This window comes from Choloepus didactylus, chromosome 10 (assembly GCF_015220235.1).
Source record: "Choloepus didactylus isolate mChoDid1 chromosome 10, mChoDid1.pri, whole genome shotgun sequence".
NCBI classification, from domain to species: domain Eukaryota; kingdom Metazoa; phylum Chordata; class Mammalia; order Pilosa; family Megalonychidae; genus Choloepus; species Choloepus didactylus.
In genome coordinates, this window is record NC_051316.1 from 110,218,417 (window position 1) to 110,244,850 (window position 26,434).

Consider the following 26,434-nt stretch of genomic DNA (forward strand, 5'->3'; position numbering starts at 1 on the left):
TGGCCATGAAAGCAGACAAAACAAGGTAGAAATAAGCCTCTCATCAAGATGAACACCCCCTACTCCCAAAAAATATGAAAGGCTGATTTGGAATCAGAAATGCACAAGCCACTCAAACATGACAAGGACCAATGAATAAGAGTCTGAAAGAATAAGCTACTCATTTTGATAAGTCACCATGGGAAGGAATACCCAAATTGAACATTACTTCTCTCTCCACCAAAAATTGGGTGAATTGCATTCTTTTGGGTCTAAAGCCTTTCTTGACTAACCAGGCATTTCCTCAATACCAATACTAACCACTGGCCATATCTGGCTTGGCCTCTTTGTTCATTGATTCAAAAAATACCTATTATTCCATGTGAGACCAAAAGAAGAGATGTTTGGTTGGTACAAGATCTATATTTTCTAAACAATTTAACTGGTACAGTTTGTTCAAATACCATAATTACATGGAACTTTTAATAGGAGGTGAGACCTGGTAGGTTTGCATAGGTTAATATGAAATAGAGACACATCCCAAAGTAATTGGGACAGAGAATGAAAATATATATGCAGGGCTCCCCTGAGGAGCTGGGGGAAAACGCAGAGGTGTTGGGCTACCTCACCTGGATTGTTGCTGATGTTCTCATATTGGGGACTGGGGGTTTGATGTGCTGAGCCCTCTATCACAGGACTTGCCTTTATGAAGCCCATTACAGCAAAGGAGAGGCTAAACCTGCTTATAATTGTGCCTAAGAGTCTCCCCCTGAGTACCTCTTTGTTGCTCAGATGTGGCCTTCTCTCTCTAGCTAAGCCACCGTGGCAGGTGAACTCACTGCCCTCCCCCATATGTGGGATCTGACACCCAGGGGTGTAAATCTCCGGGGCAACATGGGATCTGACTCCCAGGGATGAATCTGGACCCAACATCATGGGATTGAGAACATCCTTTTGACCAAAAAGGGGATGCGAAATTAAACAAAATAAAGTTTCAGTGGCTGAGAGATTCCAAATGGAGCTGAGAGGTCACTCTGGTGGGCATTCTTATGCACTATATAGATAAACCTTTTTAGGTTTTAATGCATCAGAATAGCTAGAAGTAAATACCTGAAACTATCAAACTGCAACCCAGTAGCCTTGACTCTTGAAGACGATTGTATAGCAATGTAGCTTACAAGCGGTTACAGTGTGATTGTGAAAACCTTGTGGATCACATTCCCTTTATCCAGGGTGTGGATGGATGAGTAGAAAAATGGGGACAAAAACTAAATGAAAAATAGAGTGGGGGAGTGACTTGGGTGTTCTTTTTTACTTTTATTTTTTTATTCTTATTTTCACTCTTTCTGGTAAAGGGAAAATGTTCAAAAAATAGACTGGAGTGATGAATGCACAAATATATGATGGTACTGTGAACAACTGTACACTTTGGATGATTGTATGATATGTGAATATATCTCAATAAAATTGAACTAAAAAAAATACCTATTTGTTGTGCTATGTATCAGTACTGGTCTTACATATTGGGGCTTCAATGTAGAACACACGCACAAAATCCCTGTCTTCAAGGAGCTCATATTCTAGTAGGGGAGAAAGGAAATATATAGTTAAAAAATAATAATTTCAGAAAATAAGTTCAATGAAGAAATTCAAAGAGCATCAGTGGATGAATGGAGATGGAGACAATACTGGAAAGGATACCTGCGTCACAGCTGCATTCACCTCACCATCCATCTGCAATTCCATTTCCTGCCTCCTCTTTCTCTTAAAGTTCATTATATAATGACAGAAAGAAATAGTGTTCCTCTTTATCCTGGCTGTCAACAGCTCCGTGGTGACTCTTTTAACCCCAAATGCTGTTATTCCCGATTTACCTGTTATTTCAGTTGTCAGGGAGACGAGCACAGGACGTTCAGAAGACAAAGCCAGGAGGCTGACATTGTAGTTGGTACCCGGTTGTAGGTCCAAGCATATCTCAGGAGCCCAGCTGCTGGTCGTGATATTAAAGACCATTTCCTGGGCAAACTCCTCCTGATACCATCTCCAACCCCAAATGTGGAACTGAAACATTAAAAAAAAAAAAAAAAAGGAGAAGAACAAAGCTTACTGGGTGAATTGCTGGCTTGAGAGGCTCAAAATGCCTCGACACTGCCTGGTCTGGCCAGCCTCTTTACCTGTCTTCCTCTCCTTCTTCACTTTAAAGTTTCCTCAACAAATGAAATGCAACAGTCAGCAAATATTATAGTTGTAACACCAAAAATATTTGTCTATTTATTTTTAACATAAATTCTTTCATTCTAACCACTTTTAAGTGTACAATTCAGTGGCACTGATTACAGTTACAATATTGTGCTACCAGCACCACCATCCATTACCAGAAGTTTTTCATTGCCAAAAACAGAAACTTGGTGCCCATAAAGCAATAACTCCTACCCCTATCCCTGCTAAACTTTTATCTACTTTCTGTCTATGAAACTGCCTGTTCTAGACATTTCATATCATTGGAATCACAATATTTTTTTTCTTTTGTGTCTCACTTATTTCACTTAGTATAATTTTTTCAAGGCTCATCCATGTCATAGCATGTTTCAAAGTGTCACTCCTTTTTATGGCTGAATAATATTCCACTGTATGGATAGACCACAGTTTGTTTACCTGTTTACTGTTGATGGTCACTTGGGTTGTATCTACCTTTTTGGCTATTGTGAACACTACTTCTATGAATATTAGTGAATAAGTATCAATTTGAGTGCCTGCATTAAACTCTTTGGGGTATACACCTAAGAGTAATATAATACCATAAATATTATAATTACAATGTTATTAGTATGATAAATATTTTTACAGGAAATGTTATGGGTTAGGATAGATAGTACTTACATGTTTTTAGTATGACACCTCTCCTTAAAATTTTTTAATCTTTTTATTTTGTAAAATATCAGGTACATCAGACAAGTGCATATAACAATTGCACAGCTTAGTACTGCAACCCTGAAGACTTCTCACATAACCCTTACTGATCACATCTCCTTTTTCCTTCCCCTCAGTGGTTACCAGTTCCTCTCTCAGCTCCTGTGCATCCTTCAAAATGTTGCTCTTGGGTGTTTTGTCCTCTCTTAGCTTCTCAGGAGCAAACTCGGGGCTAGCATAAGTCTACTTTCAATGGCCATCTCCAGAATGTCTCTCTCAGTTGCTCTGAGCTCCTTCTGTCTGTGAACTCTTTTATATGACTCCAGTGATTTAATCAAGACCCACCCTGAATGGGTGGGGTAACACCTCTCCTGAAATTATCCAATCAAAGGTCCCACCCACAGTTGATTGAGTCACATCTCCATGGAAACACTCAATCAAAGGATTCCAATGTAATCAACACTAATACATCTGCCCTCACAAGACTGCATCAAAGAACATGGCATTTTGGGGGACACAGTATATCCTAACCAACACAGTTACCTTACCCTGATTTTTTTAAATTAAAGCAGTTTTATTCACATACCATACAATCCATCCAATGTATATAATCAGTGGCTCCCAGTATAGCCACAGAGTTGTGCTTTCATCACCACAATCAATTTGAGAACATTTTCATTGCTCCAAAAAGAAAAACCCTATACCCCTTATACCTCCCTATAGTTGACACTTAGCACTGGTGTGGACCTTTGTTTAAATCAATGGAAGAATATTAGAATGTTACTGTTAACTATTACTATAGTCCATAGTTTGCATTAGATGTATTTTTTCCCATGTACCACCTTATTATTAACACTTTCTAATAGGAACATATATTTGTTCTAGTTCATGGAAGAACATTCTTATATTTGTACTATTAAAAAACCTTCGTCATCCACAACAGGGTTCACTATGTTACACAGTCCCATTTTCATCCTCTAGCTTTCTTTCTAGTGACATACACTTTCCCTTTCAACCACAATCACACAAACAATTCAGTACTGTTAATTATACTCACAATAATGTGCTACCATTACCTCTATCCATTTCCAAACATCTGCAATCAACCTTATTAAAAATTCTGCACAAATCAAGCATCAGTTCCCCATTCTCTACCCTCATTCTATCTCCTAGTAACCTATATTCTAGGTTTAACTTCTTAAGTTTGCTCATTATAATTAATTCATATTAGTGAGACCATACAATATTTGTCCTTTTATGTCTGGCTTATTTCACTCAACATAATGTCCTCAAGGTTCCTCCATGTTGTCATGTGCATCAAGACTTCATTCTTCCTTACAGCTGAATAATATTCCATCATATGTATAAACCACATTTTGTTTAACCATTCATCTGTTGGTGGCCACTTGGGTCGTTTCCATCTATTAGCAATTGTGAATAATGCTGCTATGAATATCGGTGTGTAAATGTCTGTTCACATCCCTGCTTTCAGTTTTTCTGAGAATATACCTAGTAAACAGGATAGTCAGATCATATGGCAATTCTACGCTTAGCTTCCTGAGGAATTGCCAAACTGTCTTCCACAGTGACTGCACCATTCTACATTCCCACCAGCTGTGAAGGAGTGTTCCTATTTCTCTACATCCTCTCCAATACTTGTAGATTTCTGATTGTTTAATAGTGGCCATTCTAGTATGTGTGAAATGATATCTCATTGTGGTTTTGATTTGCATTTCCCAAATAGCTAGTGCTGTTGAGCATCTTTTCATGTGCTTTTTAGCCGTTTATATTTCCTCTTTGGAAAAAATGTCTATCAAGTCTTTTGTCTAGTTTTGAAAATGTCTAACAGTCTTTTTACTATTGAGTTGTAGGATTTCTTTATATATTCTGGATATTAAAACCTTATCAGATAGTGGTTTCTAAATATTTTCTCCCAATACATAAGCTTCCTTTATACCTCTTTGACAAAGTCCTTTGAAGCACAAAAGTCTTCCATTTTGAGAAGTCACATTTATCTATTTTTTCTTTCCTTGCTTGTGCTTAGGTTCTAAAGTCTAAGAAACCACTGCCTATCACAAGGTCTTGAAGATGCTTCCCTACATTTTCTTCTAGGACTTTTAAGGTCCTGACTCTTATATTTAGGTGTTTGAACCATCTTGAGCTAATTTTTATATAACATATGAGTTAGGGGTCCTTTTTCATTCTTCAGGATATGGATACCCAGTTCTCCCAGCACCATTTGTTGAAGAGACTCTTCTGTTACAGTTGAGTGGACTTCGAAACTTTGTTAAAAATCAATTGGCCATAAATGTGTGGGTAGATTTCTGAACTCTCAATTTGATTCCATTGATCAATATGTCTATCTTTATGCCAGTACCATGCTATTTTGACCACTGTTGCTTTATAACACACTTTAAAGTCAGGAAGTGTGAGTCCTCCAACTTCGTTCTTCATTTTCAAGATGTTTTTGGCTATTTGGGGCCCTTTACCCTTCCAAATAAATTTGATAATTGGCTTTTCCATTTCTTCAAAGTAGGCCAATGGAATTTTGATTGGGATTGCATTGATTCTGTAAATCAATTTGGTTTGAATTGACACCTTAATAATATTTACTCTTCCAATCCATGTACATGAAACATCCTTCCATTTATTTAGGTCTTCTTTGATTTCCTTTAGCAATATTTTGTTTTTTTCTGAGTATAGGTCCTTTACATCCTTTGCCAAATTTATTCCTAGAAAGTTGATTCTTTTCATTGCTATTGTAAATGGCATTTTTTTCTTGATTTCCTTCTAAGATTGTTCATTACCAGTGTATAGAAATACTACCGATTTTTAGATCTTGTATCCCACCACTTTGCTGAACTAGTTTATTAGCTCTAGTAACTTTGTTGCAGATTTTTCGTGACTTTCTAAATATAGGATCATGTCATCTGCAAAGAGAGAAAATTTTACTTCCTCCTTTCCTATTTATATGTCTTTTATTTCTTTTTCTTGTCTAATTGCTGTAGCTAGAACTTCCAGTACAATGTGGAATTCAACAGTAGTGCAAGTGGGCATCCTTGTCTTGTTCTCAATCTTAGAGGGAAAGCTTTCAGTCTTTCACCATTGAGTACAATGTTAGCTGTGGGTTTTCCATATACGCCCTTTATTTAGTTGAGGAAGTTTCCTTCAATTCCTATCTTTCAAAGTGTTTTTATCAAGAAAAGATGCCAGTTTTGTCAAATGCCTTTTCTGTGTCAATCTATATGATCGTGTGGTTTTCCCCTTTTGATTTGTTAATATGGTATTACATTAATTGATTTTCTTGTGTTGAACTAACCATGCATACTTGGAATAAAGGTCTCTTGATCATGGTGTATAATTCTTTGAATGTGCTGTTGGATTTGATTTGCAAGTATTTTGTTGACAAATTTTGCATCCATATTCATTAGAGAAATTGGTCAGTAATTTTATTTTTTTGTAGTATCTTTATCTGGCTTTGGAATTAGGGTGGTATTGGCTTCATAGAATAGTGTTCCCTCCCCTTCAATTTTTTGGAAGACTTTGAGTAGGACTGGTATTAATTCTTCTTGGAATGATTGGTAGAATTCACCTGTGAAGCCATCTGGTCCTGGGCTTTTCTTTGTTGGGAGGTTTTTGCTGACTGATTCAATCTCTTTACTTGTGATTGGTTTGTTAAGGTTTTCTATTTTTTCTCAAGTTAGTCTAGGTTGCTCGTGTATTTCTAGGAAATAGTCCATTTCATCTAAGTTGTCTAATTTGTTAGCATGCAGTTGTTCGTAATATCTTATGATCTTTTTTACTTCTTTGGGGTCAGTACTAATGTCCTCCCCCTCTTGTTTCTGATTTTATTTATTTCCATCTTCTTTTTTTTCCTCCAATTACCAACTTTTGGTTTTGTTAATAATCTCTACTGTTTTTGTTTGTTTGCTTTGTTTTGTTTTGTTGTTCTCAAATTCATTTTATTTCTGCTCTAATCTTGTTTATTTCTTTCCTTCTGCTTGCTTTGGGGTTAGTTTCCTGTTCTTTTTCTAGTACCTCCAGGTATGCAGTTAGGTCTTTGAGTTCAGCTTTTTCTTCCTTCTTAATGTAGGCATTTAGGGCCATAAACTTCCCTCTCAGCACTGCTTTTGCTGCATCCCATAAGTTTTGATATGCTGTGTTCCCATTTTCATTTGTCTCAAGATTATTTACTGATTTCTCTTGCAATTTCTTCTTTCACCCACTGATTGTTTAAGAGCATGTTGCTTAATCTCCTTATATTTGTGAATTTTCCATTTCTCTGCCTGTTATGGATTTCCAGCTTCATTCCATAATGATCAGAGAAAGTGCTTTTTACAATTTCAATCTTTCTAAATTTATTGACACTTGTTTGGTGACACAACATGTGGTTTATTCTTAAGAATGATCCATGAGCACTTGAGAAGAATGTATATCCTGCTGTTCTGGAGGTACAATGTTCTCTATATGCCTGTTAGGTACAGTTCATTTATCATATTATTCAAGTTCTCTCTTTCTGTATTGATCCTCTGTCTAGATGTTCTAGCTATTGATGATAATGGTATATTGAAGTCTCCAACTGTTTTTGCAGAGATTTCTCCCTCTTATTTTTCCAATATTTGTCTCATGTATTATGGGGCACCTTGGTTAAGTGCATAAATATTTATGATTATTATTTCTTCTTGGTGAATTTCCCTTTTTATTAATATATAGTGTCCTTCTTTGTTTTTTATAATTTTTGCATTTAAAGTCTTTTTCATTCAATATGAGTTTTGCTACCCCAGCTCTTTTTTGGTTACTGTTTGCATGGAATATCTTTTTCTAGCCTTTCACTTTCAACCTATTTGTATCCTTTGGTCTAGGGTGAGTCTCTTGTAGACAACATATAGATGCATCATATTGTTTTTTAATCCATTCTGCCTATCTGTAGCTTCTGATTGGGGAGTTTAATCCATTATGATTCAGTGTTATTACTGTAAAGGCAGTACTTACTTCAATCATTTTATCTATTGGTTTTTATATGTCATACCTAATTTTTGTCTCTCTTTTTACACTTTTAGTTACCCTTATTGATTATCTTCATTTCTACACCCTTCTCCAAGCCTCTCTCTCCTGTCTTTTCCTCAGCCTGCACAACTCCCTTTAGTATATCTTGTAAGGCACATCTCTTATTAATGAACTCTCTCAACTTCTGTTTGTCTGTGATATTTTAAACTTTCCCTCATTTTTGAAGGACAGTTTTACCAGATAAAGAATTCTTGGCTGACAGTTTTTCTCTTTCAGTATCTTACATATATCATACCACTGTCTCCTCACCCCTATGGTTTCTAATAAGAAATTGGTGTTTAGCCTTATTGAGCATCCTATGTATTTGATGGATCACTTTACTCTTGCTACTTTCAGAATTCTCACTTTATCTTTGGCAGGTGACATTCTACTTAGTATGTGTCTTGGGGTATATTCAGATTTATTCTGTTTGGAGTATGTTGCATCTCTTGGATATGTATATTTATGTCCTTCATTAGAATTGAAAGGTTTTTGGCCATTATTTCCTCAAATATCGTTCTGTCCCTTTTCCCTTCTCTTCTCCTTCAGTGACACCCATGACATGTATGTTACGCGCTTTGTGTTGTCATTCAATTCCCTGAGATGCTGCTCAATTTTTTCCATTCTTTTCTCTATCTCTCTTTTGTCTGTTCAGTTTTAGATGTCCTGCCTTCTAAGTCACTGATTTTCTTCTGCCTGTTAAATCTGCTGTTGTATGCCTCTAGTCTATTTTTAATCTCACCTATTGTAACTTTCATGCCCATCAGTTCTGTTATTTTTCCTTGCATGCTTTAAAATTTTTCTTTATGCTCACCTGACGTCTTCTTAATATCCTTTATCTCTTTAGTAATATTTTCCTTCATCCCCTTGAATTGATTTAGGATATTTGTTTGAACATCGTTGATTAGTTGTCCCAAATTCTCTCTCCTCTGACCTTTTGATTTGTTCCTTTCACTGGGCCATATCTTCCTGTTTCTTAGTAAGGCATGGAATTTTTTGCTGATATCTGGGCATCCGATTATCTTGGTGAGATTTTTCTGAAGGTCAGTTTCTATCTCTTGTTTAGGATTTTGTTGTTAACTGCATTTGTGTTAAGACTCTTCTTTGACATTTGGCTTGTCAGTATTTCCCAGCCAAAACAGGGCCAGAGACCTAAACTGGAGACACAGACCAGCTCCAAAAGGCCCTGGGGAGAGGGTCAGGAAAGATGCCATAAAGAAGGTTGCACTTTCCTGGCCTGCCCAGCAGATGCTGCTCTTCAGCAACCTATTCCCCGCAGTCCTAAGAAAGCTGGGTAGTCTTAGCTCTCTAGCTGCTCTCCCTCTGACATGGGTCAAAACAATGGCATGGTGGCCCTGGAAGGGTTAAAGCAGTGGGACCCAGCAGTCTAAATTTACAAAACAGTGATTGTATCAGTATTGGGTCATGTCCCCCTCTGTTCTTGGGGGAGGGGGTATTTCTGCAGCCCTCCCAATCCACAGCAGTCCGCCAGACAGTGACCAGGCTGATCTGAAGCTGCTTGCCTTGAGGGTAGGGAATGGGCACCAGGAGCCATGGCCAAGGGAGTTACTCACAGATTTTCACTGTAGTTTCTAATCTCTTCATCCCACTCTTCCCTGAATGCTGTGCAATACTTCTCCGGTCTCCCGAGCCCCAGAACAGTCACTTCAGACAATTTCTGCCTGTCCAGTAGCTGTTTTTGGAAGAGGAGTGAGCCCTGCAAATCCTTATTCTACCATCTTCCCAGAAGAGTGTAATAAATATCTTTAAATCGAAAAGCACAAAAGGCAGAGGCCCTGATACTGACGAGCTTCTTTTTCTTGTTCTCTGGCAAACAGTGCACATGCCCAATGAGAAAAATCTCTTTGCAAAACTGCAGAAGCAAAGCCAAAGAATGTTTCCCTAGAAAGAAAATTAAGAACCCAGACTAAGGCTTCTTCAAAGAAGGGCATGAATTAGGATACTCCTCACTGGTCTGGTAAAACCTGGGAAGCATTGTTTCTCCTCTGCCCCACCACTGCCCTTGCCCACCCCACCCCTACTTCGAGTCCCATTCTGAGTCCACTGATATGCTTTCCTTCAACATCCCAGCACCTGGCCAAGAGACACACTTTTCTTCCTACTTAATTTCTTGTCACAGCAGCTCAACCATGGTCTTTCCCTTTATTACCCACAACCACACCTTGCTTGAGAAGGTCCCTCTGACTCTCGAGGCAACATTTTCAGACCCTGTTCAGAGGCATGGTGTGGACAGACACATGCATAAGCCACTGGATTCCTCCCACGGACACTGCCTGAACACTGCTGGTGCACCAAGGTGCTCTCATGGCATTCTCGTCTCTCCCCAAGGTTTCTGTCTTCAAAAATACAGTAGAAGTGGTCATTTTCTTGCGCCTGATTACAAATTTCACCGTAAATCTTCCATTAATAATGGGAGCTATATACGCAGATGTTTAGGTTTGTTGGGTTTTTAAACCTCCCATGCAAGACAAACATTTATAAATAAATGAACATTTAGTAACTTACTAAATACATCTCCTCTAGATCAGCTATCTTCTTACTTCTCCACCTCAAACAGGTGTCATTAAACACTGAAATGTTACTGATGATCTGTTTTACTGCAGAGGGGAAAAAGAATGAGAAATCAGTTTTACCCTATACAAAAATATTACCTTTTAATTGAAGCATTTTCCAAGGATATGCATTTGCATAAGATGAGTTCAGCAACTGAAGAAACACAACTTTTATCAGACTAAATGTAAGATACAAGATCAAAAAGATACCCAAGCAGAGTAGCTCTCTTAGTTAAAAGTTATTTAAACTCATTCACTGCAAATTCCCTTGATTTACTAACCTAAAACAGCAATTCATCATCCAGGGCCTTTATTTTATTTTATAAAAATAAACACCAGTTTGAAATTCTGGGTTGAAAGCAACATTTCAGAAGAGAATTACTCCTTGCAAAACTGAAAAGGCTATCTCAAGCAGTCAGGCTTTTCATGATGCAAAAAGAGGGGGACTTCCCTGCTTCCTTTTGGTTTGGGCTTCCTTGTCTCTTCCCATCAAAGGATTTCTTGTCTTCTGCTCAGTTTCATGGTAATCAACCATAAGATAATTCAGATCTGGTACAGTTTAATGTGAGAGAGATACCCCCCAAGTTTTTTAAAATAAAGACTATATTGAGGATTGAATCATGTACCCCACAAAATACATGTTCAAATCTTAATCTGTGTTTCCTGTGGGTGTGAACCCAATGTAAACAGGACCTTTTGAAGGTGTTATTACTAGTTAAGGTGTGGCCAAAACGAATTAGGGTGGATCTTGATCCGTATAACTGGGGGCCTTACAAAGAGAGGAAATTTGGAAAGTAGAAGCCAGAAGTCAGAGAAAGCCACAGGAGGAGACCACGGATGTTGCCACGTGATAGAGGACATCCATCACCAGAGCACTAATGACTCCAGGAGAAGGCATGGTCTTGCGGACATCTTGATTTTGGACTTCTAGCCTCCAAACTGTGAGTCAATAAATTCTTGTTGTTCAAGCTAACTCACTGTGTGGTGTTTGTCATAGCAGCCCTGGCAAACAAAGACGGATTACTTATTCAAATCTCTGATATCAAAGGTTACTGCCTTCAACAGTGAACAGTACCTACACTAGAAATGATAAGGCAGATTCTCAGGAAGGTCCATAGGAACACTATGATGAATAATAAGTTTAATCACTTGTTAATTCCCAAAACACGTGAAAAAAAAAGGGGTACCATGGGAGCCCAGGCTTTATTGTATAACCCCCTGAGCTGACAAGTTCCTGTGAGAGGGGGAGATGTGAATGGGGTCAAGCTGGTAGATGTGACCCTTGTCTATGGATCAAGCAACTTGGCACAGAGAAAACCTGTTCACAAGTCCCAAGTTACACGTCAAATGTTGCAAGATAACAACATCTTATCCAGAGCAGATATGAAAGTGTAGCTGATACAGGATAATGTAATTCCACTACTGGCTAAAGAAGATGGTTTTAGAGATTAGTAGTAGTGGTCTAAGGAACACTGCATCTATGAAACATTCAAGAAACAAATAACTCCAATACCATTTGAACAATTCCAGACCACATAAAAATGGTGAAAAGTTTCCCAGCTCATTCAACATGACTAGATAATCCACAATGCTCAACCTATACACAACCAATCATGATACACACTATGCCAATCTCACTGATTAATATGAAGACAAAAATCCTAAATAAAATATTATCAAATAGAAATCAGCAGTATATTCCAAGAGCAACAAACTATAACCAAGGAAGATTTATTCCAGGAATGCAGAGATGGTCATTAATGGGAAAGCTATTAACAGATCAAAGGAGAAAAGCCATTTGTTCCTTTTATAATTCAAATGGTTGATATGTTTAAATATACATTACTGAATTTAAATCTTAGTAAACTACAAGCAGAAGGTACCTTCCTTAATTTGATGGAGTATTTATTAGAAATCACAATAATTAATGGCAAAACAATGAAGTAATTTCTACAAGGACACATGATCTCATAGCTATTATTTAGTGTTAGGAGATTCCAGATGCAGAAAAAGGCAAGAAAATAATGAACTATAAATATTGGAAAGAATGGGAACAAACAATCATGATGTAACTGCCAATAAATCTGAGAGAATCAACTGAAAAACAAATATGAAATTGTTTTAAAACATGGGAAAATATATAAAAATAATAGGAGTTTGTTAAAGTGCACCCATTACAAGAACAACATACAAAAATTGTTATCTATATATCTTCAAGAACAAGTGTGGTCGGCTGAATAATGCCTCCCCAAGGATGGCAATGTCATCATCCCCAGAACATGTGACTATGTCACCTTCCATGGCAAAAGGACTTTGCAAGGAGAGGCTAAACCTGCTTGTAGTTGTGCCTAAAAATCTCCCCCTGAATGCCTCTTTGTTGCACAGATGTGGCCCTCTCTCTCTCTCTCTCTCTAGCTAAGCAATTCAGTAGGTGAACTCACTGCCCTCCCCTCTATGTGGGACCTGACACCAAGGATTGTAAATATCCTGGCAGTGCAGGATATGACTCCCGGGGATGAATGCGGACCTGACATCATGGGATTGAGAACATCTTCTTTACCAAAAGGGGGATGTGAAATGAAACAAAACAAAGTTTCAGTGGCTGAGAGATTCCAAATGGAGTCAAGAGGTCACTCTGGTGGGCATTCTTATGCACTATATAGATAAACCTTTTTAGGTTTTAATGCATCGGAATAGCTAGAAGTAAATATCTGAAACTATCAAACTGCAACCCTGTAGCCTTGACTCTTGAAGACGATTGTATAACAACGTAGCTTACAAGGGGTGACAGCGTGATTGTGAAAGCCTTATGGATCATACTCCCTTTAACCGCTGTATGGATGGATGAGTAAAAAAATGGGGACAAAAACTGGGTGAAAAATAAGATGGGGGGGATGACTTGGGTGCACGTTATTACTTTTATTTTTTATTCTTATTCTTGCTTTTTCTGGTATAAGGAACATGTTCAAAAAATAGATGGGGTGATGAATGCACAGCTATATGATGGTACTGTGAACAGTTTACTGTACACCATAGATGACTGTATGGTACATAAATGTATCTCAATAAAACTGAATTTTAAAAAAAAATTTTAAAAAAGGATTTTGCAGATGTAATTAATGAAGGATCTTGAGAAAGGAAATAGATGATTCTGAATTATCTGAATGGGACCAATGTAATTACAAGGGTCCTTAAAAGAGGAAGGCAGGAGGATATGAATTAGAACAAGAAGATGTAAGGACAGAGCAGAGGTTGGACTGATGTGCTGTGAAGACAGACGAAGGGGCCATGAGCCACAGACTGCAGCCTCTAGAAGCTGCAAAAGACAAGGGAACAGATTCTTCCATCAGAAGAAACGCAAGCCACACCTTGATTTTAGCCCAGTGAACTGATTTCAGACTTCTAACCTCCAGAACTGTAAGATAAAAAAAAAAATGCTATTTTAAGCCACTGTTTACAGTAATTTGTTAAAGCAGCAATAGGAAACCAATACAAGTAACAAAATACAATAGGAAAATGTGGTGGTTTGCAGCTATGTACCCCAGAAAAACATGTTCTTAAACTTAATCCACTCCTGTAGGTGTGAATGCACTGCAAATAGGACCTTTGGATGAGCTTACTCCTTTTAAGATGTGGCCCACCTCAAACACGATGGGTCTTAATCCTATTACTGGAGTCCTTTATAAGCAGAATGAAAGTCAGACAGTACGAGAGGAAGCCACAGGAAACAAGAAGCTGAAATTCAACAGAAGCCAGAAGGGAAGGAAGAGACCAGGAGACACTCCCATGTGCCTTCCCACGTGACAAGCTAAGGGTCAAAGATTGCCAAAGCCAGCCCCACAGCACCAGTCTTCACAGAGATAGCATCCCCTTGAGGCCTTGATTTGGACTTGATTTTAGCCTCAAGACCGTAAGCTAATAATTCCCATTGTTTAACCTGACCCTTTTCATGATATTTCCTTGAGCAGCCTAGAAAACCAAAACAGAAAATAAAAAGATCCCTATTCCCAAGAGTAAGAAAAAAACCAACTTCAAATACCTAGAAATAAACCTAACTAGGAATGTCCAAAACATACATGAAGATTGCAAAAAAAAAAAAAAAAAAAAAAAAAAAGCTTCTGAACGACATAAAAGGAGACAAATACAGAGAGAAATGCCATTTCCTGAGCAGAAAGACTCAAAAGTAAAAAAGTCAATTCTCTCCAAATTAATCTATAAAAGTACTGTACTTCTACTGGCAATTCCAGCAGACCTTCTGGGAACTCGCTAAGTTCACTCACTCCTTCAGTGAATATTTAGAAAGTTCTTACCACGTGACAGGCATGCTGCAGAGGCTAAGAAGTAAGTGCTGAGAAAACAAAGTCCCTGCCCTTGTGGAGTTTATATTCCAATGAGAGGGCAAAAAATAAACAAGTAAATAAATAATATAATTCTGTGTGGTGGTAAGAACAATGAAGAAAGGCATTGTACGAGGACAGGAAGTGAGGAGGGGGTGACATTTAGGGAGGGCGGTCAGGGAGGTCTCTGTGGAAGTCGTGTGAGCAGAGAGCTGAAGGAGGTAAGCAGATGGGCCAGCAAGGTCTGGGGGAGGGCGGTCAGGCCGAGGGAGCCAACGGTCAAAGGTCCCGAAGCAGGAACCAGAACCGGCTTGGCACACTCAATGAAAAAAAAAAAATACTGCTGAAATTTTGGGGGGAAGATTAAGGAGAATAGCAGGAAAATTTTTCAAAGAAAAATATTGAAAGGAGATATAACCAGATATCAGTACCTACTACAAAGCCAGAACAGTGTTTCTCAACCTTTCTTTCATTATATCCTCCCCACCAAGGAGCCTTTTCAGACATTTTTTTCCTAATCACATCCCCCCTATAAAATTTTTATACCACATACATGCTGTATGTCTGTTTATGTATTGTGTGTGTGTATATCTGTGCTTTATCCATAAAAAGTATATTTTTTCACCCCTCAAGAACTAATATTTGCACCTTTGAGGGTAATTTTATCCCCACTGAAAATGCAAGAGTAATTAAACAGTCTGTTACTAGCAAAAGAACAAATAGACCGAAGGAACAGAGTAGAATCCAGAAACAGACCTATCTATACATGGCGATTTAGTAGATGACAAGAGTGGATTTTCAAATAAGTGGGGAATAAATTAAGTTGGGAAATAATTGTTCACATGAATAAAATAATATTAGATCCCACCTTGACATAGCAGGCAAAAACAATTCCAGCTGGATTAAATATTTAAATTGAACAATATTTTTAAAACGTGAAAAAAGTGCACCTGAGAATCAACAAATCATCATATACACATAGTCACAGCGGTATTGTCTATAATAACAATAACTTGGGGGGGGAAGAAACTAAATATCCATCCAGTGGATAAGTTAATAAATTAGTGTACCTTCATACAATGAAATACTATGCTTTCCTCAAAGAAAATAAGATGACATTATATGAATCGGTTTGGAAGTATGTGCAGAGAATATTGTAAAGTGAAAATTCTAAAAAACAAGATGAATAATGGTACATATATACAGATCACATTTTTAATTTAAAGACATTATACACAGACACATATGCTCACAAAACAAAACAGTAGTGCTGGGTCTGCAGTTCCCTCTGCTCACAGGAAATGACTCACTGGCTAAATTCAGTTCTGTCTTGGTCAGGGAGTAACGTCCTCCCTCCAGGTCCCCTCGCCTCTACCCAAAGGGCTTTCAGTTTGAACCTCAGGCAGGTTGAACCCATGAGGAACTCGCTGGGGTTAAAGGGTCCCCAGTGGAGGACAGCTCATCCTGGGTCCCTTCCAACCATGCTCCCTCACCCTTTGCTACGAAAGGTACACATTCTTCAGGCAATCTTCTTTCTACCATTCATTTTTAGCGGCCACTCGGCCTCTCTCTCTCTCTCTCTCTCTCTCTCTCTCTCTTTCTCTCTCTTTCTTCCTCCCTCCCTCTCCCTCTCCCTCCCTCTCCCTCTTCTTTTCTCTCTCTCTCTCTTTTTCTCTCCTTTCCCCACCCACGGGACTTGTCTAATCTAGAATCATGAAGGTGAAAAACCAGACCTGCAAGAATTGAAGAATAGAATTCATCCCCACCCCATCCAAAGAATCTGAATGCTGACAGGGCCACTGGGTACCTGAGAAAGCTGACCCAAAACAAGCAATTCCAAGACATCCAAGTAAAACTATTAGACTTAAAAGATAAAGAAAAAGTCCTCAGGGGTGCCATGAAAAAGAAAAAAACAGGAAATAAAAAAACACAACTTCCTTGTGCAGGAAAATTAGGCTGTATCAGACTTCTCAAAAGCTACATAGAAAACAAGACAACAAAAGAACTGAATTTTAAAGAAACTCAAGGAAAGAAAGTGTGAACCAAGATTCTTACATCCGGCCAAACTATCTTTCAAGTATTTTAAGAAAGGGTTAAGTTTAGCTTTCACATAAAGGTCACGTGGAATAGGGGAGATGGAGATTGGGCGGAAGAGCCGGCTTAAACTAGCCCCATGGTGAGTGGAAGGAAAGAGAGAGACAGCACTGTGAGGTAAGTCTAGAATCAGCACCAGTTCCTTATATGAGAGAGATAACCAGTGTTACTGGAATGTAAAAGAATGTGGGGTATGGTCAAAGGCGGGGACTCTTGGCGAAATACTTGAACTAGTTAACTCTCTGATAGGCTGTACAATTCAAAATCTTAAAGGTGGGCTAGTTAGCTCTCTCGGATAGGCTGTAACCTCTGGAGTACCCAGCCAATGGGGAAACAGGAAAGGGACATATGTATTAGCTGTAGGATTAACTATCGCCATGTTTTTTTGTTTGTTTGTTTGTTTGTTTGTTTGGCATGCTTGCCATGTTTCTGGCTGTGTGTCAGTTCTTGCAAGATCGTGAATAAATTCTTTTCTCCTCCACAACTGGGTGAGCGTTTTTAAGGTATAATGCTTGTTTCTAACAGTATCAAAGCTATAAACAGTTTTAAACATGCAAGGTCTTAAGGAATATTGTACACTTGAGGAATCTACTAAAAGACAAGCTTCATCCAAGAGATAACTGGGGAAACTTCATCAAAAGTACTGGTGGTGAGCATTTGATATATTATATTGCAGATCTAAGACTAAAATACAGGTGGAGAAGTTGTGGAAGAATGATATATAAATGGTATATATTCTAATAAAGTAGAAATAGTTCAACTAAAAAATTAGGTGGAGAAAAGGCAGAAAAAGGAAAAAAATAAACTCATTGAATGTCATATAGGCAACAAATGGGAATTAAAGGATACCCTTTAATTAAGGACAACACAGTTGACAAAAGGTTTTAAATGAAAAAACAGGGGACAGGAGCATTTTTAAATGATACAAAGGTAATCACTAGAAAAAATATGTACAAATCATTCTAAAAATAAAAGAAATTATAAAACAGTAAAGAAAACACATCATATACAAAAAGCAATATAGAAAATATAATATAATACATATAAGTTGTTATACCATAAAATAGAACAGAGTTTTGTACAGACATATTAGTCCTATCAAAAACTGTAAAATGGGCTTTACTCACTGTGATGGTTAGGTTCATGTGTCACTTTGGCCAGGTGATGGTACCAAGGTGTCTGGTCAAGCAAGCACTGGCCTAACCGTTACTGCAAGGACATTTGTGGCTGGTTAACAAACCAGAAGACTGGTTTATTAAATCTTCAACCAATTGGCTGCAGCTGTGACTGATTACATCAACAAAGGGCATGTCTTCCACACTGAAAGAATTCAATTGGCTGGATTTAACCCTATCAGTTGAAGACTTTTAAGTGAGAAAGATAGAGGACCTTCACTTCTTCGGCTAGCCAGTGAAGTGTCTCCTGAGGAATTCATCGAACACTTTCATCAGAGTTGCCAGTTCACTGCCTGCCCTACAGAATTTGGACTCATGCATCCTGCCCTATGGAATTTGGACTCAAGTATCCCCACAGTTGCGTGAGACACTTTGATAAAATCTTATATTTATAGATATCTCTTGTTGATCTTGTTTCCCTAAAGAACCCTAACTAACACATTCATCTGTCAAAAAAAAAAAAAAAAAAAAAGATGTTCAATTTGTCTCACAATGCAAGGTTCAACTATCTGCCATACAAAAGAGGAACACCTAAAACAAAGTGATCAAGAAAGGATAAAGTCATCAACAATGGTATACCAGACATATGAAAACTGTAAGTAGGATTTGCATTCTTGACATAAGACAAAGTGGAATATAAGTCAAAAAACATCAAGTGCTTTCCCTAATGCTAAAAGTCACAACTCACAATGAAGATATACTGCAGTCCTTTTCGTAAAGCAAAAGAAATCATGAGAAGGATGTAATAAATATGAAAGCAGAAAACGATGCAGAGGAGGTGTCAACATTTTTTTTCTTTCGTAAAGGGCCATATAGTAAGTACTTTAGGCTTTCCAGCCCAGGAAGTTCTGTTCCAACAACTCAGCTCTACATTGGTAGCATTAAAGCAACCATGGACAATATGCAAATGAATATTTACAAAAACAGATGACAGGCTGGATTTGCCCCTCAGCCTTAGTATGCTGATGCCTGATATAGAGATAAGAAAAATAGATCTAATTAATAAATCAAAATCTTGGCTGTTTGAAAAAATTAATAAAATATATAAGCCATTAGCTAACCTAATCTAGGCAAAAAGAAAAAAAGGAGAAAATGCAATTAAAGGGAGAAATAATCGTTGAAACTGAAGAAAAGTCAAAAAGTTAAAAAGGCTATTTTGCAGACCACTATGCAAATAAATCTGAAAACACAGATGAAATGAGTAACTCTCAGCAAAAAGCAGTTTATCAAAATTGACCTCATTAAACATAGAAAGTTTAAACAGACCAATTGTCATAGGGAAAAAAAAATGAAAAACTGTTCAAGAAACTACCCCACAGGAAAGCCCCAGAGACAGAGGAATTCTACCAAACCTTCCAAGACCCAGTGCTATTGTCCCCGAGCAGCAAGGAAAATATTGCTACCTAAACTTTATAAAGATAGAACAAAAAGCAAAAAAAGTATATGAAAATATCATGTATGATTATTAGTGCATAGATACTAAAAAAAAATCAGTAAACAGACCCCAATGCCACGCTGAGGAAATAATACACCGTAACCAAGTGGGTGTGATCCTATTTATACCAGGAAAAGAGAGAGAGCAAGAGAGAGGGAGAAATTTGAAATTATACCAAATTTTAAAGTTACAAGGAAATTAAAAGAATATCCTGTAGTTAGCTTTCCTTTATATTGTGATAATGAATATTTTGGACTAGGTAATAGGTGGCTTTTCCTCAGACTTCAGCCCAAGGGGAAGCATCCCGGAACCTCCTGGCCTGTCCATATGGTTAGAACGTGGCGTCCTGGAAGCAACGAAATGAACCTGTCTCCTTTAGAGCCTGTGAGAAACTGAGTCTTCCATGTTGCCTGAGGCATATCTAGGGTGGTGGCTTAGAACGCTAAGCCTCAGGCCTGCATGGAATGCCGTGCGGGCCGGCCCTGTAAAGATATGTGTCTTGTGACTATGACGACAACCTTTACTATTGTCCTAAACCAAGATTGTTCCTTCTGATATGCAACAGGATGTAAACATAGGTATCTGGTGGGCTCTCCCAAGCCTGAGGACATTTAGCATACACTCCCTGATCTTCTGAAATAAATAACTGGAGCAAAGGTGCATTATCGTCCACTTAGCACAAGATGCCGTGGGCCCCCTGCTCCCTTAATTCTTAACTTTGTGTCCGTGTATCGTTCCTGCGCCACCCTGTCAGCAACAAGAGCCAATTAGTGGAGAGCTCCAATCTAAAAAACATGTTCATCTTTATTTACCCCTGGGCATGGTCTTAACTAGCTAGATCTACAGTGTTACTATCTTTGAAAAGAAAAACCATTTACTATCCCCATGTTTGGCCTATTGCAGATGACTGGATATTCCATGCAAAATGTATGCCAGTGTCTTGCTTGACCAATTGCAAGTATGAGTTTCTCACACCAACGGTTTACAAGAGAAGTGGGTGGACTTCAAACATGACTCTTCCTCACAGATTACTGTTTTAATATTTACCATTTTATAGAAAAATCTATTAAAAACAATGTTAAAATATTTATGGCCTATATTATTCTTTGCTTCGACTTTGATTCTGTGAACAGGAATGAGTTATGGGTGATGTTTTAAGAGGTCAACAGAGACCTCAAATTATGCATGCTATTAGAAAACCTGCACTGGAATACCAACTTAAAAATCACGGTTTTTCTGTGAGAGAATACAGTTGAGTGTTTTGGTCCCTCTTTTTATAAATCATTTCTGATGTACTAACACTATCTTAGAAATCTCTAAATGCATGCAACCCTCTGCTAGAGAGAACAGAAAAAACAAGCATTCTTTTATACCTAAATGATATGGTTTTAAATCTCTAATTAGGAGTAGCCTAAATAATAGACCATTGGCTTTGCAAGCTAAATATTGTGAGATAGAAGGGCTACAAATCAACTCTTCTGAAAGCAAGGTTACTATTTTTATAGCTTCTCTATAATTAGCAATATCATTTGAGTTATCCTTTAGTTATCATCGTTGGAATACATTTTGCAAACAGTTTGTCTTAGAGGGAACCAGAGGACATAACATTTCTCAAAGTTGGGAGTTTTACTACTATTTTACCACAACATTTCCTTAGACAAATTTGGTATTGGGTTACAACCACTAGGAGATTTTTCAGGCCACCTTACATGGAGAGGAATTTGGGGTGGGGGTGAGGGTTCAATCTCCCATTCGACCACGCAGAGCAGATTCAATCCATTCTCAGAGGATAATTATGACCTTCTCTGAGAGCACTTCCCAGGCTCAACTTTCTAACAGAAGCAGGAGCTTTTATTCAGGCACCAGTCCTCACTGGTCAGCAGGCAACACGGGACAACCACGCCCTGGGTACTTATGAGAGAGAACAGTCTCAAGCTCAATGACACTGAACATTCATCAGATCTCAGCTGAGAGAAGCATTATTTAGGAAATGTTTCTCAAGGGACATGGCCTCCCTCCATTCCTCCAAATAATCAAAATAATCTACTCCTACCCATGAATCAAGCCAGATCAGCAGAGAGCAGGCAATTTTAACGCATCTCTCCTGGTCCACCCCACACCAACTCATGCTTTTCTGTAATGTAATGAGCCATGTTGAGGGGTAATATAAGGGACAGCTTCATAAAGCCCTTGTAAAATGCAGCTCACACAAATTCTTATCTGACCTTGGTGTGGAAAAATATTGTACTTCTCCTGATAAACACTGCTTTGTTCTAAAGTGATCAACAATGTGATGGCTCTCTTTCTGACCGGATGGCTCGAAAGCTTAAACCCAAATTTGTCAGCCACTAGTGAACAAGTAAATAGGTTGTAAGGATATACATTTTTCTTAAAACCTTATTCCTTTCTTCTTTTTGTCTTAAAAAAGGTTATATGAATACGAATTTTTCTCAAAACTTTACTTTTTTTTTTAATGTTCCTGCCTTTGTTTTCTTCCTTCTTTATCTTAGAGTTCTAACTATTCTCTTTTATTTTATAAACCCATGCAGGCCACTTCAAGTCTTTCCTAGAAATAAGATGGGATATAAATAAATACTATTTTGTTTTTAAAAGTTCCACACTTAATAGTAATATAATAAATCACACAGGAAAAGATCAATAGGTTTGACTACACAGAACTCTAAACTTCTGTATGTCAAAAATACCATAAACAAACAAACAAAAACCCATCAACAAAAATAAAAGAAAGCACAAATCAGGAGAAATGTTTGACACAATTAATAATCAAAGGATTAATGCTCTATGTACATGAATAAGTTGCATATATCAATTAAAAGGACACAAAATTTAAAAGATAAATGAAATGATGGTAAACAAACCTGTCAAGAAATGTGAAATAAATGACTTAGAAGCAACCTAAAAGTAATTTGAATTACTTTCTTAACATAGACTCCTAGGAATAGAATGGGTCCTTTGGATTACCCTGTTCAGCTCTCTAACATTACAGTGGTCAAGTACCTTGTTCAAATGTGTTAAAGGTTTTTCTGTTCCTATATTCCCATTTCCATCAAGGAAAGAACAATTCTGCCCTCTCTCCACTACCTACTCACTAATTCTCAAGGAAGGAATCATAAGGAGAAGACTACTATTATTGGGGACATATTTCCTAGTGGGTAGGGCCCATATATTATGGGCCACTGCCCAAACAAGATAAAGACTCTTGTTCTCTGAACCTGACTGTTCTCAGGTATAAGGGAAACATACACCTCCTGTCTCCAAGAAGTAAAGAACAAATCTCTGTCCATCGTTCTTTCCTCTGCTTTTCAGCCTGAGACTGGACTGGTAAACCAGGCAATGCTCCCTTGCAGATCCAATTGCCCATATTTTCAGGGGCAAAGGGAGTAGGAAGCCCCTTTTAGCCACATATCTAAGCCTCATTCTCCAATCGAGCTTTTACCTGAAGCTTTGTATTGGGGATAGTTCCCGGGGACTGCCAAGATTGATAAAGGATACTTTGCTCCTCATCCATCAGTCAATTCATCCTGTGTAATCTCAGGTGGGAAAAAAGGGGTAAGATTCAGCCTCTCCCACCTGCAAAATGTGGATGGGCTGTTCAGGCCCTTGAGTACAAAGACAAGAGCTGCCACAAGGGAGCAAAGCACCATGGGAGAAGATGGAGGCTCTTAGTCTCTCCAGCTGGACTGCCAAAACAGATGAGGATAGATTATCAGGGAAGCATCTTCACAACTCAGGCAGGGCTTCAATACACAGGCTTCTTAGGCATGAGCGGATAGAATTACTTTGGCTACCACAGATTGTTTTTGTTTTTTCCTTTCTTTTTATCATACCTCTGTCTGGATTGCAAGTGAGGGTTTTAAATTGCTCATATCTACGTAGTGAGAGCAGTGCTACTCAAAATGTGGACTGGCAGGATCACTAAGGCCTGGAAGCTTGCTAGAAATAAAAAGTTGGAGCTCCATCTCAGACCTACTGAATCAGAATCTCTGGGATGGAGCCAGGAATCTGTATTTTAATAAGTTTTCCAGGTGATTCTTAATGCTTGCTGAAGTTTGAAAAGCACAAAGGAGCGTTAGTAGAGAACAGGGCTTTAGTGGACACCACTAGATCAGCTGCCTAAAATTCTGCTCCTCTTAACTTCTTTGGAACTTCATCCAGAGCTAAGGAGGGAACTTCGAAGAGACCAGAGCTATAGCTTGTCCACAGACTCAGAAGCCACTCCAACACCACAGGCCCTCAAACTGCTTTGGATTGTTTCATGGAAATCCAGGCTGAGGATTCTACAAGGGTGATTATTCTTGGGTTGAAGTAGGAAAAAAAAAACCCAATGAAATATTATAAACCCAATGCTAAGGAGGAATAATAATAATAATAAGATGTATATCTAGAACCCTTTGTTTCTAGAAATTTTGATCAGCTGCTGAAAGAGGAATGAAATAAATTTACAAAACATGTTTTGGTCTTGCAGATAGGATAAAACTAGGAAAGAATGAAATGAATTAAAGGAAGTCACACTGGCTGAGAAGAAAATGTGAAGTCATATTGGCCCAGCTAGAAAAATATGATGTGCTGCAAAGGAGAGGCTAGGCCTCCCTATGGTTGTGCCTAAGAGCCTCCTCCCGAATGCCTCTTTGTTGCTCAGATGTGGCCCTGTCTCTCTAGCTAAGCCAACTTGAAAGGTGAAATCACTGCCCTCCTCCCTACGTGGGATCAGACACCCAGGGGAGTGAATCTCCCTGGCAACGTGGAATATGACTCCCGGGGAGGAATGTAGACCCGGCATCGTGGGACGGAGAACATCTTCTTGACCAAAAGGGGGATGTGAAAGGAAATGAAATAAGCTTCAGTGGCAGAGAGATTCCAAAAGGAGCCGAGAGGTCACTCTGGTGGGCACTCTTAGGCACACTTTAGACAACCCTTTTTAGGTTCCAAAGAATTGGGGTAGCTGGTGGTGGATACCTGAAACTATCAAACTACAACCCAGAACCCATGAATCTCGAAGACAGTTGTATAAAAATGTAGCTTATGAGGGGTGACAATGGGATTGGGAAAGCCATAAGGACCACACTCCACTTTGTCTAGTTTATGGATGGATGAGTAGAAAAATAGGGGAAGAAAACAAACAGACAAAGGTACCTAGTGTTCTTTTTTACTTCAATTGCTCTTTTTCACTCTAATTATTATTCTTGTTATTTTTGTGTGTGTGCTAATGAAGGTGTCAGGGATTGATTTGGGTGATGAATGTACCACTATGTAATGGTACTGTAAACAATCGAAAGTACGATTTGTTTTGTATGACTGCGTGGTATGTGAATATATCTCAATAAAATGAAGATTAAAAAAAAAATTGATATGATGCCCAATAACCTTTGACTCTTAATGTTAACTATCCTAAATTGTAATGAGATAAGTTTCAAATTCCAGACCTTGTTGATAGAGAAGATTCTCTTAATTTCATAAGCTCCCCCATGCCAATTTGGATATATTATGTCCCCCAGAAACAGCCATGACTATTTAATCCAATCTCATGGGATTTGGGGATTAGGTTGCTTCCATGGAGATGTGACCCACCCAACTGTGAGTGACACCTTTGGTTAGGGTATGATCTGGGACTGAAAGTTTCCATGGAAGTGTGGCCCTGTCCATTCAGTGTACACCTTGATTAGTTCACTGGAGTCTTATAAAAGCTGACAAACAGGAGGACATCAGAGCTGCAGCTGAGACAGACATTTTGAAGATTTCCATTGGAAGCTGACGCAGGTATTTTGGAGAATACCATTTCTGAAATGCAACCTGGGAGCAAGCAGACGCCAGCCACATGCCTTCCCAGCTAACAGAGGTTTTCAGGATGCTAATGGCTTTTCTCCAGTGAAGCTACCCTATTGTTGATGCCTTACCTTGAACAGTTAATGGCCTTGAGAATGTAACTTTGTAACCACATAAACCCCCTTTATAAAAGCCAATCCAAATAGCTAGAAGTAAGTACCTGAAACTACCAGACTCCAACCCAGTAGCCTTGACTCTTGAAGACAATTGTGTAAACAATGTAGATTACAAGTGGTGACAGTGTGATTGTGAAAACCTTGTGCATCACACTCCCCTTATCCAGTGTATGGATGGATTAGAAAAATGGGGACAAAAACGAAATGAAAAATAGGGTGGGATGGAGGGGATGATTTGGGTGTTCTTTTTTACTTTTATTTTTTATTCTTATTCTGATTCTTTCTGGTGTGGGGTTTTGAATGCACAGCTATATGATGGTACTGTGAACAGCTGATTGTACATCATGGATGATTGTATGGTATGTGAATATATCTCATTAAAACTGAATTTAAAAAAAAGAAAAAAGAAAAATATGATGAAGAAAGGGAGATATATCCAAACCTAACTGCTCTAAAGAGACAAGAATGTTTACTAGATCAGGGAAAGTGCCTCAAAATCATCAAAGAGAAGAATAAAGGAATGATTTTGGAGAGCAGAGCAGAATGAGCCTCCAAAAGGGTGCCAGGATCTAGATAATATGCTATTGAGAAGGGTCCTCTTAAAACTGTCAATAGGGAACCCAGAACAGGCATGAATGGGAACTCCCCCTTGATAAATGGAACTGTGACCGAAAATGCGGACATATTTTAAAAGGGAAAGACCAGAAAGATCAATGTAGACTTGTTCAAGAACAATCAGGTGAGTTTCAAGGTGGTGGTGTTATTGCCGTTGAGATAGTAGGTAAGGCACAGGCTGTCAGGGAACTGCCTCGGAAGTGTAGGAACTCAAAGAGCAGGCAGAGTGAAGCAGAGTCGAACTAAAGGGGATCCAGGGAGGAGGATGACTGATCCAGCCCAGGTCTGAGTTACAGGCTGAACAGAAGAG

The 26,434-nt window shown here is 38.4% G+C and overlaps 1 protein-coding gene across 5 annotated transcripts in view; it reads right to left on the minus strand.

Annotated features, from left to right (window-relative positions):
• The window catches only part of SUSD1 (sushi domain containing 1), a 177,539-nt gene that overhangs the window by 33,937 nt on the left and 117,168 nt on the right, over window positions 1-26,434 (minus strand). For 4 of the 5 annotated variants that reach the window (XM_037797037.1, XM_037797036.1, XM_037797035.1 and 1 more), the window contains exons 10-11: window positions 10,462-10,553; window positions 1,854-2,040 (exon numbers count right to left, since the gene is read on the minus strand). In XM_037797037.1, coding sequence (XP_037652965.1) covers window positions 1,854-2,040; window positions 10,462-10,553 — 279 coding nt within the window. Of the gene's footprint in view, window positions 1-1,464; window positions 1,560-1,853; window positions 2,041-10,461; window positions 10,554-26,434 lie in introns of those variants that run through there. The other variant, XM_037797038.1, reaches the window with a different exon arrangement.